The following is a 12,722-nucleotide window of genomic DNA, read 5'->3' on the forward strand; positions in this document are numbered from 1 at the left end:
CACCAGGGGGCGGGGCTGGCTGGCATGTGGTGCTGGGGGATTGAACCATGGTCTCTGTGCTTTGCTAAGCTTGTTCCAAATAGGTGCTTTAGACCACTGAGCCATCTCACCAGCCCGAATGATACATTTTTTTCTTGCTGATTCACAAATGCTATCTCTTTTTATCATGTACTAAATGTGTAACTACTCCTCTTTCTGAATTTATACAGCAAATATAAAATGGTAACAATTTCATTCATAGTACCATATAGTAGGTATTCATTTGATTTTCTATTGGTGTCCTGGTTCTATAAAAAAAGACACACACACATCAGAAAGTCTCAGACAGGATACTCACAACTGTGATATAGAACAGCAAAAAAAAAAAAAAACAAAAAACAAAACCAAGCAAGTCAGCAAAACTGACACAAGGCTGATGCAACCTCCAAATGTGATAGACGGAAAATACTATACTCCCAATCTGCTGGATGTCTAATATGCTCAATTTGTGTTTCCCAAAATCGAAGAATGAATTCTAAGAAAAGTATAGCATTAAGAGTAGGAAATACTTATTGAGGGAAAGATAGCTTCTAAGAGACAGAAGGGGGCCCAGAAAGTAAGTTACCCATTAGCCCTCTTCTCAAAGGCAATTTTGTAGTGCGAAACTATTAGGATCTTGGCTGAGCCTCAATCTCCTAAACAAGTGGTCATTGAATGGCTTAAGTAAAAAAGACCACTAATAAGATTTTGGGGCCATCTAGGAGAGTCAGAAAACTCTAAAGAGTAAAGATAAAGAGCTCCACTGAACAACCTGTACTTACTTTGTTTTCAAACAAAGGAAAGGGATACTGATGCAACTGCATGAACTGGGCAGGACCATGGGATTAAGTTAGTCCAGAGACTTCTCAAAGCTGTAAATTTTGCCAATTAGAACTATTTGATCTCTAAAGTTGAGAGTTTATTACTGTGGAATAGGATGTCACCAGCTAGTATCCTTGTCTGCCTCAGCTGTGGTGTTATCTTGACTTTATAGCACTGTGAATAGGAGATTTTTCAACCCAGCCAGAGGTCCCTGTGTTAATCAAGTTAACACTATACAGCTTGGTCTCCAACCAAAAAACCACAATGTGGGTATAGAATCATGAGATGGCTGTAAGGTGGGACAAAACTATGATCAACCAGTAAGATTACAAGTGTAGTTGGGTAGGTAATATTGATCCAATAGGGAAGTAAGTCACATAGCTAATGTGTATGGGAAGAACAAGGATATTTCCTGGGAAGGATGGCTCAAGGACAAAGACATTTCCTACAGAGATGAGTCAAGATCTTGGTCCTCCACCCAGGTGACTGATACCTATTTAGAATATCATTATTGTTTATCCCTAGGGAAGTAGGTATAGTCATTTCATCTTTGTCTTGAGGCCTGTCCTTCAAAGAATGCACCTCCACCAACAGCTGTAATGTGTTCTCATCGTCTGCACTGAATCCTTCGAAGGCCTCACCCTGTCTGACTGACTATAGTATTTCTATCTGACTTGCTGTCTATAACAAAATATGAGCCAAAATAAATTTCTTTTCCTTATAATTGCAGGTGTAGAGTATTTTTCCCCAGTGACAGGAAAGCTAACAAAATAGTCCAAAATTCTTCAGAACTACTTGCTGGACTGTGGGTAACACCAAAAGGTGTACCGTGGATTACGACCAGGGTCCATTTAGCTCAGGAGCCTTTCAACCTTCATAGAAGCTTTCTCTGCCTGGGAGGTGGGTAGAGAGAGGGAAGATGATGGGAACATAGTCCTGGAATGGCAACCACACACATGAAACCTTTTCCACTGAGCTGATGGGACAGATAGGTAAGTAATTAGCTCATGCAATCAAGTCAGGAAGTTCAATATTGGCACTGTAGGCCAGAGAGTGTGACTGCTGTCTGTAGAATCCACACTTTCTTTAGGAGATCTTTTTGTTCTGAGTTCTTCACGTGACCAGATGAGGCTTGTCCCTGTTGTGGAGAACAATCTGCTTCACTCCAAGTTGACTAATTCAAATGTTAATTGCATCTGAAAACATCCTCACAGAATAATGTTTGATCAAATGTCTGGTCACCCTGTAACCCATGTAAACTAACAGTTATAACATCAGCCATTGTAGATGCCATACCTATTGGAGCAACTCTATGTTTCTGTTCTTAGTGTGTGACCTAGTCTAAAGTACCTGCTTAGGCAAGCTTAGGCAAGAGTAGGGACCACTGTTTGATCTTCAGCACCAGCCCCGCCACGAGGGCAGGCTGAACTAGCCAAAAAAACAAAAACAAAAACAAAAAAAAACTAAGCCAATTTAGTCCGAGACCATCATGTGAGTACTCAAGTTCAAGACCAGCCTGGACTATACAGTGAGTCTGCATCTCAAAAAAATTTAGAAAGTTGGAACAAATCATCAAATTTGAGTTTTACCATGCTCAGCTTACTTCTAGAATATTTGAACCAGAACAATCTTGACTCTACCTGTTAAGTGGTCTTCTGGTTTTCTGATGACCAGGAACAGCCCCAGCCTGACCACATTGGCCTGAGTGGCCCAAAAAGAAGTTGTGTATAGCTTTGGGTCTGGCTTCCCAACTGCAGCTCAGAGAGTTGATGCCAGCTGCTCTGGCCCCTGTTTGCTTTCCCAAAGCTGAGGCTGCCGTCATGGGGCCCAAGCCCTTTAGCCTCTGTCTGACTTACTGTGTCTATGCAGCTCTCTGCCAACTCCATTCAAGCAAGTGTTCTTTATCCCTGGGCTCAATCCCCACAAGGAGAGGACTCGGAGTGTCCCTCTCTTTCACTAACCTGTCCCTTCTGAGAAGCCCAGAGTGAAGGCAGTCGGCTTCCCAGAGGGTCATAGGCTGGGCCCTGCTCACACCCCTGCATGGAAATGCTTGGAGCCAAGAAAGGCAGAAACTCACATTGGGAAGTCAGTGGGACCTTCCAGGAAGGCACCTTCCAAAGCCCACGACCAGGACTGAGGATACTGTTTGGCTCATCTCTTTCAAGCTCTCTGGCTGCATGAAGCTTGCAGAAAATGAGTTAGTACTTATCCAATTTAAGGATTAGGTTTGTAACATGCAGAAACTCCATATTGGTTTTTTTCTTATATTTTTTTCTTTTTTTCTGTTCTGGGGATGGAAACCAGATCTCCTCAATAAGCTATACCCCTCAATTATTTTTTGAGCTAAGATCTTGCTAAGTCATTGAGTTGCCCAGGTTGGGCTTGAACTTATGATCCCCAAGGCCAGCCTGATCTACATAAACTCTCAAAAAACAAAACATGTAGCCAGGTGTGGTCCAGCCACATCTGCAACCCAGCTACTTGAAGACTAAGCCTGGAGGAACACTTGAGCCATACCAGCTTGGACAACACAGTCAGACCCATCTCAGAAAAATAAATCTGGGCACAGTGGCATACCCAGCAGGCTCAGAGGATGAGGCAAGAGGATCTTAAGTTCAAGACTAGCCTTATCAACTTATAAAGATTGAATTCAGAAGCATCTACAAGCAAGGCCCATAAGTATAAACCCAGTCCCTTCTCTGGAAATTGTTCACTTATAGATCAAAGCTTGACTTCGATTTTAGCATCCTTCTTTGGGCCAGGGAATGGTGTGGTAGTTATCTACTGACTACAGTTAAAGGTATCTAGGCCACTGCCAGTTGGCCTGTCTCAAAAAGATAAAAAGGACTAGGGATACTAAGTAACACTGCAATGTAAACTGGTGAAAGCTTTCTCAGAAGGTGTTTTGAAATTTGAAACAAAGCAGTGTGGAAAGTAATATTTATTCAGTCAATGTTTATTGAGAACCAACCACACTCAAAGTGGTGTTTTGAGGCCTGAGATATAGTACTGTGCTTTTCACTTTCAGGTCTTGCATCCTGGAACCTAGATGGTGCATATTCAGTCCCCGTCATCACACTTTTCTAGATCAATGAATGGCAGGGCAAACAGGGAGTCAGAGTCAAAGACAAAGCCTCAAGTTTTACATCCAATGTTTTCTAATCAAAACATAAATGAAAGCCCTTGAGCAACCAAATCACTTGCCAATTTGAATGCTCCAATTCAAAGCCAGAAGAATCATAAGTGATATTTCTGTAATGATATTTCAATAAATAATTATATTTTAATGAGTCTACTGATTTTATTGTTTAGTAGTTTCTCCTTTTCCCCTCATCTTTGTTCTGTGGCTTGAAAAAGAAACAAAAAATAAAAGCTTCTGACAGTTGCTATCAAAATAACTGAGTTGGCATGAAGCCTCCACAAGTCCCCAACTTGGGGAAGGCTCAGCCCTGTACCAGTGCATCCACCAAAAACAACATCCAGGTCTTGCCAGGGTCTAGCCAAGCTGCACTACTCCTGGAGATCCAGGTGACTCCAGAAAGCACACTACCTCTTGTTCCTTAGAACTGGCAGTGACCTAGATACCTTTAACTGTAGTCAGTAGATAACTACCACACCATTCCCTGGCCCAAAGAAGGATGCTAAAATCGAAGTCAAGCTTTGATCTATAAGTGAACAATTTCCAGAGAAGGGACTGGGTTTATACTTATGGGCCTTGCTTGTAGATGCTTCTGAATTCACAGTATGTTAGTGTCACTGGGGAATTCACAGGTCCCTGACTGTGGAGCCACTTCTCCTACTGGGAGATCCTGCTGTTCCACAAGGCCTGAACCCATGTGGCTGTGATGCCAGCGCAGACTGTCCTGCTATGCTCTGGACCCCACTGTTGCTGACCATTCCAGACTAGTAACACTTTGGAAACAATGTGGAAAAGTTCAGTGGTGCAAATCTCCCACCAGGACCTGGCTACAGGAAAGAAAGGAGGCATGAAGCAGTCTACTAGAGCCCATGGTACATGTCTGGTCACCAGAAATCATTCATGGAGACCTAAGTTCTAATAACCTGGCTTGTGTGCTGACTTCAACATCAAGGCTGAAGGCTTTAGCTTCAGCTATGAGTTCACCACTGGCTACACCTCAGCACCTTCCATAGCAGACTGCTGTGCCACTCTGGAACCCTTAAGGGGTTGTGTGGACCATGTTGTTACTCTGTCCTCCAACATGGTCACTGCATCCATGCTTTTGTTGAAAAGATTCCATGGAACTGTGGTACTGTGTAGTGAGCACAAAATGCTATGTCCCTTTCATCACATGCATGGGATGTGAGAAATCCCTGATTTTCAACTCAGTGGCACACACAGGTCCTTTAGAGAACATCATGAGGGACTCATGGGTGACATGGGCCAGAGGGATATGAGGCCACATGCAAAGCATCAGGCAGCTGACATCAGTCAGCGCCATAGGCCACACATGGGGCAAGACCCAGCACCCACTGATGGACCACCAGGACAGAGATGATAGTCATCTAGTAGCAGGCTGTCCATTGTGGTAAAGCTCCAGCTTTCAGGGAGTCCCACAACACTGCAGACTTCCCATCTTTCCAGGCTGGGCCTGACACTCTGCTGATCCCAAGCACTGGAATTCCTAACAGTAGGAATTAACTTTGAATTCCTGCTGTACAAATAGCAATGTGGGCATGTGGGGAGGACATGGTCTCAGAGTGGAAGGCAGCTCTGCTCTAACAGGAGGCCTGTCCTTTGCTCACACCAAAAGCTAGAGGTCCACATGGAACTATCTGCCTCCAAGTGTGCCCTCCAAGGGACACTGCTTTAATTCTGGGCAAATGTGCCCAAAGCTAAGAATCAAGGCCAGCAAGGCATCCTTGAACTGACCCTCAGGGCTCAGTGCATGCAGATGCAGCAAGAAAGCATGTGGGGACATTGAGCTTTGTCCCTTCAAATAAGAGCAGGAAGACTCGAGCTCCACAGAGCCCTACGAGATGGTGAAGGAGACTGCACCAAGAGACTGGCTGGGTACACGGTGCAGACATTGTGTTCCAGGGAAACTTGTCCAAGGGAGAACAGAGGTTATGCACATGGAGTTGGCCTTCGCTGCCCAGGACTGAAGTCAAGACACTTCCGTGGCATGAAAAACATTACATTAGAAGAACTGCTGGTTTTTCTAATAGGATGCCTGGAAAACAGGAGGAGCTGGCTAGCCCCTTGGTGAATCCTCAGATACTGGGTTGTTTTTCTGGGGTCCCTTTCTCCCTCAGATCCTTTCTTGGTTCTTGGGAAGAGATTGTTCTTTACAAAAAAATAAACATGGTTTAAAAATTCAGTGGGTAAATAACCTCTTATTCTTAGTTGCTTTTAATGCTGGCTATGGGGAGAGTCTTGTTGGAATGACTCTGATTTAAGTGAACTGAGAGTTGTCCTTCTCTGAGTAATTGATAATAATATTGCTTTTTATTTTTTATTTTTTTCTAGCACCAGGAATCAAACTTAGGACCTCATGCTTGTCATGCAGGTTCTGTGCCACTGAGTTATATCCCTGGCCTTTCTTAGATAAGGGAGGCCACTACACACAGCTGATGGGAAGATTTGGAACATTTTGTGGATGAGGCTGATTTGAGCAGGAATCAGGATATTTCATTCATCCACTGGACAAATCCTGAAATCTGTCTACTGCATTTCATCCTCCTACAGAATGGCTAAAAACAAACACAAGGGCTCACAATCAAGTGAGGCAAATAGTCATCATGTAATCATATAACTATTATAGATTCCCATGGGATCCCAGGTGTGGCAGTGCTTACCTGTCATCCCAGCACTCTGGAGGTGAGGGCTGCCATGAGTCTGAGGCTACCCTGGGCTCCATAGTGAGACCTTGTCTCAAATTTTTTTTTTCACATGGGAAGAACCTCAATTGTCCAATGGGAAAATGTGGAATAAATTATGACATGTTCTCTGGATTTAATATGTAGCCAATGGAATTGTTTCTAATAGTTGTGAAATGATTACAGCAACACTAGGTGTTTCACAATGGGATATAAAACACAGAGCATAACCCCTGCTTCATAAAGCTCCTGTTTCTCTTACACAGAAGGCTGCTCATGTTCCACAGTGGACAGTGCCTGCGGCAGGTGGTGTCTAGGGCTCATCCTCAGGAAAGAGCCATCTCCTTTCCAGGAGGCCAACAGATTTGCACAGCCACTGGATACTAGCGGCTATGCATGCTCTAGATGAGGGCCTAGTCATGACGTGGCAGGGCTAGGCTGAGGGTCCTCGGCACTCTTCTTGTTGGAACTCACAGGGCTAGGAGTGGCCCGGGATGTTTCTATCCCTTCAGTGCCAGCTCTGCAGTGCTCACATTTCTGTCTGTTGTTTTTTGACTGCTGTTTCTGAAGACAAAATGTGTGTTCAGATGTGCTCCTAGGGATGAAGTGGAAATTGGATTTCAGAATGTTCCTGGGTATCTGATTAATCTCCTTTGTCATTAATCCAGGCTTGATGTTCCCGCTGGTTGCCCCCTCTGCTAGAATCTGTGTTTAATTTGAAAGCTTTTTTCCTTAGAAATCAGTGGTATGTTATTATTTTTATCAACTTAAACTAATTGTATGTCTCTGGATTTTTGTTTTTTAAAGCAGTTTGGGGACTGGAGAGATAGTTTGGTGGTTTAAGCACCTGCCTGGCAATTGCAAGGACCTGGGTTTAATCCCCTGTACCACATTCCATGCCAGCCTCAGAACCCGGGCGCACCTGGCTGGCTCAGAACTGGGCATGGTGGCACATGCCTATAATCTCAGTGCTGAAACAGGAGAAATACTATGAGTCTGAACTGCATAGTGAGACCCAATATTCAGTCAATCAATCAATCAATCAATCAATCAATCAATCAATCATATTTTAAAAAAAGCAGCTTGGGTTTTGAATGAAAAATTAAGCTTACTACAGAAGTACTCAGGTCACACACGTAAGTACAGAATATGGCATATACGTTACAAAATGGGAAGGTGCTGACTTTCCCTCTGACCTGTGTGACATTTTCCACTTCAAGAAAGTTTCCCTCTGTGTTCAGTCACTTGTGTGCTTTAAAGACCTCAGAGGCCACTTCAGGGGAGACAGTTCTGTTGTACTATGGGTGACAATGCTGACAACCTGTCCTCTCTGCTTCCTGAGACTTACCCTGCTTTGCAGGTGGTGTCCCCATGAAGTTGGGACTCTTTTTGCATTGTGAATTCAGGGTGCTACTGTTGTCCCTGGGCTGCAAATTACATGACAAAAGACCTATCTTGGCTTTCAAGACTTCATCATGAGTCTGATGTAATGTGAGTATGGAGGATGGGAAACAGCTGCTATTGGATTCCTTCTGGCCTCTGAGGACACAGAATGACCAGGCAGAGGGGTGGGCACATGCCTGCTGGACCAGACCTAGCAGCAGTAAGGGCCATGTTGAGAGGAGCTCCCACAGCTGGCCTGGCTCCTCAGGGACACTGCTCCTACCACACAAAGCTGAAGCTTGCCAAAAGAGCAGGACAGCTACATATGCATGTTACCCACCTGGATGACAATTTACTTCTGGGATTTTTTTTTATCAACGTACAATCTGTCCCACTTGTGTTTTGTTTTCTACCAATCATGACTATTTTAGAGCTCCTTTCAGTCACAAGTGAATCCCTGTTGAGAAGAGCAGAAGACTTTCCCACTTTTCACTTTCATGTTTTAATTACATGTCCAGGAAATGATGGAATTTCTTCAGGTCCTGACCCTTGGGAAGAAACCCAAACCTCATGGTCTATTCATCCTGGTGCAGCAAGGCTGGAACACCTGGAAGAGCTGGAGGACGGGGAAATGAGCAGCCTGCTGGGCTTTGGGGTCCTCTTGCTTGAGGTTGGGAGAGGAAAGTCCACCCACCTGCACTGTGGTCCCCACTTGTGCACCATGTCTCACCTGTATGTCACCTTCCCCAAGTGCCCCCATCTGTGTGCCGCCGCCTCTACCAATGCATACCACTTGTGCACCACTTGCTTAGGGCTCCTGCAGCCCAGCTAAATGGGACAAGCAGCTTCAAACAGCAGCTTTGTAAGGACCAGGCCTTTTCCTTCCGAGCAGTAAACAGAGGGCTTCATACAATGGGCCAGGAAGGGTAAGACCTAGGAGTCAAGCCACAGGCACAGCTAGGTCTCCCTCCCCAGATTGGAAGTGCACAGGAAGAGGGTAGGGTAAGCATGAAAAGGGGTGGGGTGGATTGCAGGCAGATGGGAAATGGGGGTGAAGTGTGGGCAGCTCAGAGGGCTTCTGGTCCCAGGGAGCTGGATATTCCAGTTCTGGGTCAGATTCAGATTCAGATTCATGGGGCCTTCATGACAGACCACATGCTGTGGAGAGCAGTCTTGTGAGTTTTCTTTGTGGGAATTAGATATACATGGTACCTAGAAGCAGGAAACACACATCCCTCATGAAAATACTACAAAATGACAATTCTATTTCATAACCATGCATTCTCAGTCTTTTTTAAAAAATAATTTTATTGAGAAACAAATAGCTATGAGACAGTTTCAAAACTGATCAGGACAGTTTCAATAATAAATACACTGCACATTGTCTCAATGGTTATTCATTGTACAAGATGTAGACATGCCATCCATCCAAACACATTATTTTAGAATAAATCTTATTCATTGAATTAAGAGATGCATTCTCAGTCTTCACAACAAAATGCCTGAGATGGCGCACTGAGACCGGGATTGAGACCGAGTGTGGTGGTGTGCGCCTGTAATCCCAGTACTTGGGAGGCTGAAAATAGGAGAATCACTACAAGCCCGATCTACATAGTGAGACCCTGTAGACCCTGTACTAAATACATTAAAAAAAATGCCTGAGAATTAAGTCTTGAGTGTTTTCCATTTTAAACTCATTTATTAGTTTAAGTGCTTCTATTTTCTTTAAAGTAGGTCAGACTTTGAGTATCTGGTAATTATCCCACAGTGTTTCACAGAAGAGATTCTGGAACAACAGCTGAAGGGCAGAGAAACTATATGTCATCTTCCTTTTGCTGAAACAATACCGATGCACCCCACTTAATGGAATAGACATTTACTTGGCTCATGATTTAAGTGGGTTCAGTCCACGGCAGCCTAGCTCCAAGGAAGAAGAGCATGGCAGAAGGGTGAGTGAAGGAATGTGGTCACCCATGGCTGCCCAAAAGCAGACAGGAAGGAGCCACTGGGGACAAGAATGCATCCTTCTGGCTGGGCATGGTGGTGCAAACCTGTAATCCCAGCACTTGGGAGGCTGAGTGAGGCAGGAGTATCACCACAAATTGAAAGCCAGCCTTAACTACATAGATAGGAAGACTGTCCTAAAAAACCAAAAAGCATCCTTCCAGGTCACAACCCCAGTGACTGTACTTCCTCAAAGTACATTCAGCACCGAGCCGGGTGGATTAATCTACATGAGAGCGGCGGGTCCAGGGTCTTCCTGGGCGAGGAACTCATGTTCTCTAGACTGGGAGGTCAGCTGTGATCACCCAATTCTGTGGGACAGTGCTGAAAAGTGACCTGCTTGCCCCGTGAAGCCACTAGCCCAGCGCTTGGCATCCATAGCCTTGCAGGGTCCCTGGCCTGGTGAAAGGGTATGGGATGGCATAACGTTTGCTGGTGGTTTCTCCCCTCACCACAGAGCACAGTGACAAAGCTGCAGCCCAGAGTACATCTTTACTCTGCCCTGTGTGCAGCCTCCTGCTGTCTTGCAGTTGGACACGGTGACACCTGAGTCCCATCCCCATGCTTCCTGCTGGGGATAAAAGGGCCTCTCCTGTCTTCTGTGAAGGGCTGAGCATCACAGTGGCCCCAGTGTCTGCTGACTGTTCCAGACTGGACCTGAGAAGTAATTAATGGGATCTGTGGGCCTGAATGGGATCCTTCCACTGGAAAGCACACTACAGATAAGGAGCAAAACTCGGAGACACTCTTGAGGACTAAGCGATGAACTGTGTTAGTGCTAACAACTGCCTGGCTGTGCAGGTTGCACTGGAGTTATCAAAGAGCCAGGTGTGTGTCTGGGGTGCATTTCTGTAATCCCAACTGCTGGCAGGCTTGAGGCAGGAGGACTGCATGTTAAAGCTCAGCCTGGGCAGCTTACAATGACCTTGTCTCACAAAAATATAGTGATAGAAATGTAGCTCAGCACTGTGGTGGGGGGGAACAGACAAAGAGAAAAGGTGAAAAGCCTTAGGCAAATGTTTCTCTGTGAGGAAAGAACTATAAATATTATTAAAATTTTTTAAAAAAATTATGTTTACTGGCACTTACAACACATTATAGTGTTTATACAGCACCAGTATACTAAAATGATGTCTACATTTTTAGGTCTATAGAGAATAATAAACATTGGGAAAATACAATCTTCAAAATAACACTAAAATTACATTTTATTCTAACAAAGTATTAATGAGAACTCAAGTTGTTTGGGTGGATTTAAAATAGCTGGCATTTGGGAAGTCTGAGTACATAAAACTTAGGAATACCAGCTTTTACTTGCAAATACCACTTACAAGTTACAGATGACAAGAAGTAGTTCAAAATAATATATAAATTTTCTTTCAACAAAACGTTTATGTCTTACACCTTAGGAGAAATAATTAAAATGTTATACAAAGTCCAATAAATAAAATGTTATCATTTCAGATCATGTATCTTCTCCTTAAGATCTCTTTATATTCCTGTGTTGCTTCTGCAATTAGATCTTGACTTGATTTGTTAGCAGATCCTCTGGGAGGAACATTAAAGGCGTCCAATTCAGCAGTAGCTGGAAAGAAAAAGAAAGTTACAATCTTTATGTCAAGGACTTGTTAACCAAACAGGAATTATTAAAACAACTGAGAACTTTACAAGTGATGATGACAACTATGTGTGTCCAAGTATAATAGAAAATTTCTACTTAGCATAACCTGCCTCCAGCTGTGCCCTGAACTAATTTTCTTCAGGCCAACTCGACCATGTGCTGAGGTGTTGCAAGGACAAGATGATGGTGCAGGGGACAGTCTGACACTGTACCCCAGGACCAGGCAGATGCCACACAAGATAAGGTGACAGGCAGAAAGTGGCGCTGCTGGGCCACAGAGAGACCTCCATCCATTTCATGCCACTGTTGCAGGATTTTTGGTGGAGGAGACATGGAAAGACAGCACCAGGACGAGGGAAGGGGGACAAGAGATGGCTGGCAGGGAGGCAGAGCAAGGCAGGTGGGAGGAGACAAGAACCCAAGTGATATGGGTACTTTTAGTCCATGATAAGGAATCTGAAATTTCCCTGAAGGCAAAAGGTGAACCAATGATGAAATCAGTGACCGAAGGTTTAAAACAAAACTTGTCAAGCAACAGTTTATGAGGAGGCCTGTTTTTTTCAAGGACAGCTTCAGCCTACAGCTGAGTTGTGGGGGAGAAGCAGTGGAGGGGAAGCGCTGAGCCAGGGAAGGAGACATACAGGCTTCCTGAGACTTTAAAAAAAAAATTTTTTTTTTTTTTTTTTTTTTTTTTTTTGGGAGGGCAGAACCGAGGATTTAAATTCAGACCCTTGCATTTGCCAGGCAAGCGCTTATTCTACTGAGCCATCTCCTGGCCCCTTCCTGAGACTTTTTAAAGGTGTGAAAAACAACACAATGACTCAGGATGTCCTTTACTGAAAATTTTGTATTTTACAACTTTCATTTGATGTTACAAAACACTAATTGTAAACTCTAACCCAGTGAAAGGAAAGAGATGCTACTGGCTTTTTATGGCTTATTTAAAAAAAAAAATTAATATAAATTTCATGGCTCAGTGGAATAAGTGCTTCCCTGGCAAGTGCAAGGGCCTGAGTTCAATCCCTGGTTCCACCAA

General features: G+C 44.1%; 1 protein-coding gene and 1 long non-coding RNA gene across 7 annotated transcripts in view; one reads left to right on the forward strand and one right to left on the reverse strand.

Annotated features, from left to right (window-relative positions):
- Nucleotides 1–12,722, forward strand: part of LOC111818152 — a 23,980-nt gene that overhangs the window by 1,525 nt on the left and 9,733 nt on the right. The window contains exon 2 of the long non-coding RNA XR_002822214.1: nt 7,249–7,255. This is a non-coding gene — a long non-coding RNA (uncharacterized LOC111818152). The remainder of the gene's footprint in view (nt 1–7,248; nt 7,256–12,722) is intronic.
- Nucleotides 11,130–12,722, reverse strand: part of LOC101583412 (ankyrin repeat domain-containing protein 26) — a 117,568-nt gene continuing 115,975 nt past the window's right edge. For all 6 annotated transcript variants that reach the window (XM_023721250.1, XM_023721248.1, XM_023721247.1 and 3 more), the window contains one exon: nt 11,130–11,650. In XM_023721250.1, the coding sequence (XP_023577018.1) occupies nt 11,526–11,650 (125 nt within the window). In that variant the 3' untranslated portion in view covers nt 11,130–11,525. The remainder of the gene's footprint in view (nt 11,651–12,722) is intronic.

The sequence above is a fragment of the Octodon degus genome, unplaced genomic scaffold (assembly GCF_000260255.1).
Source record: "Octodon degus isolate 3935 unplaced genomic scaffold, OctDeg1.0 scaffold00081, whole genome shotgun sequence".
NCBI classification, from domain to species: Eukaryota; Metazoa; Chordata; class Mammalia; order Rodentia; family Octodontidae; genus Octodon; species Octodon degus.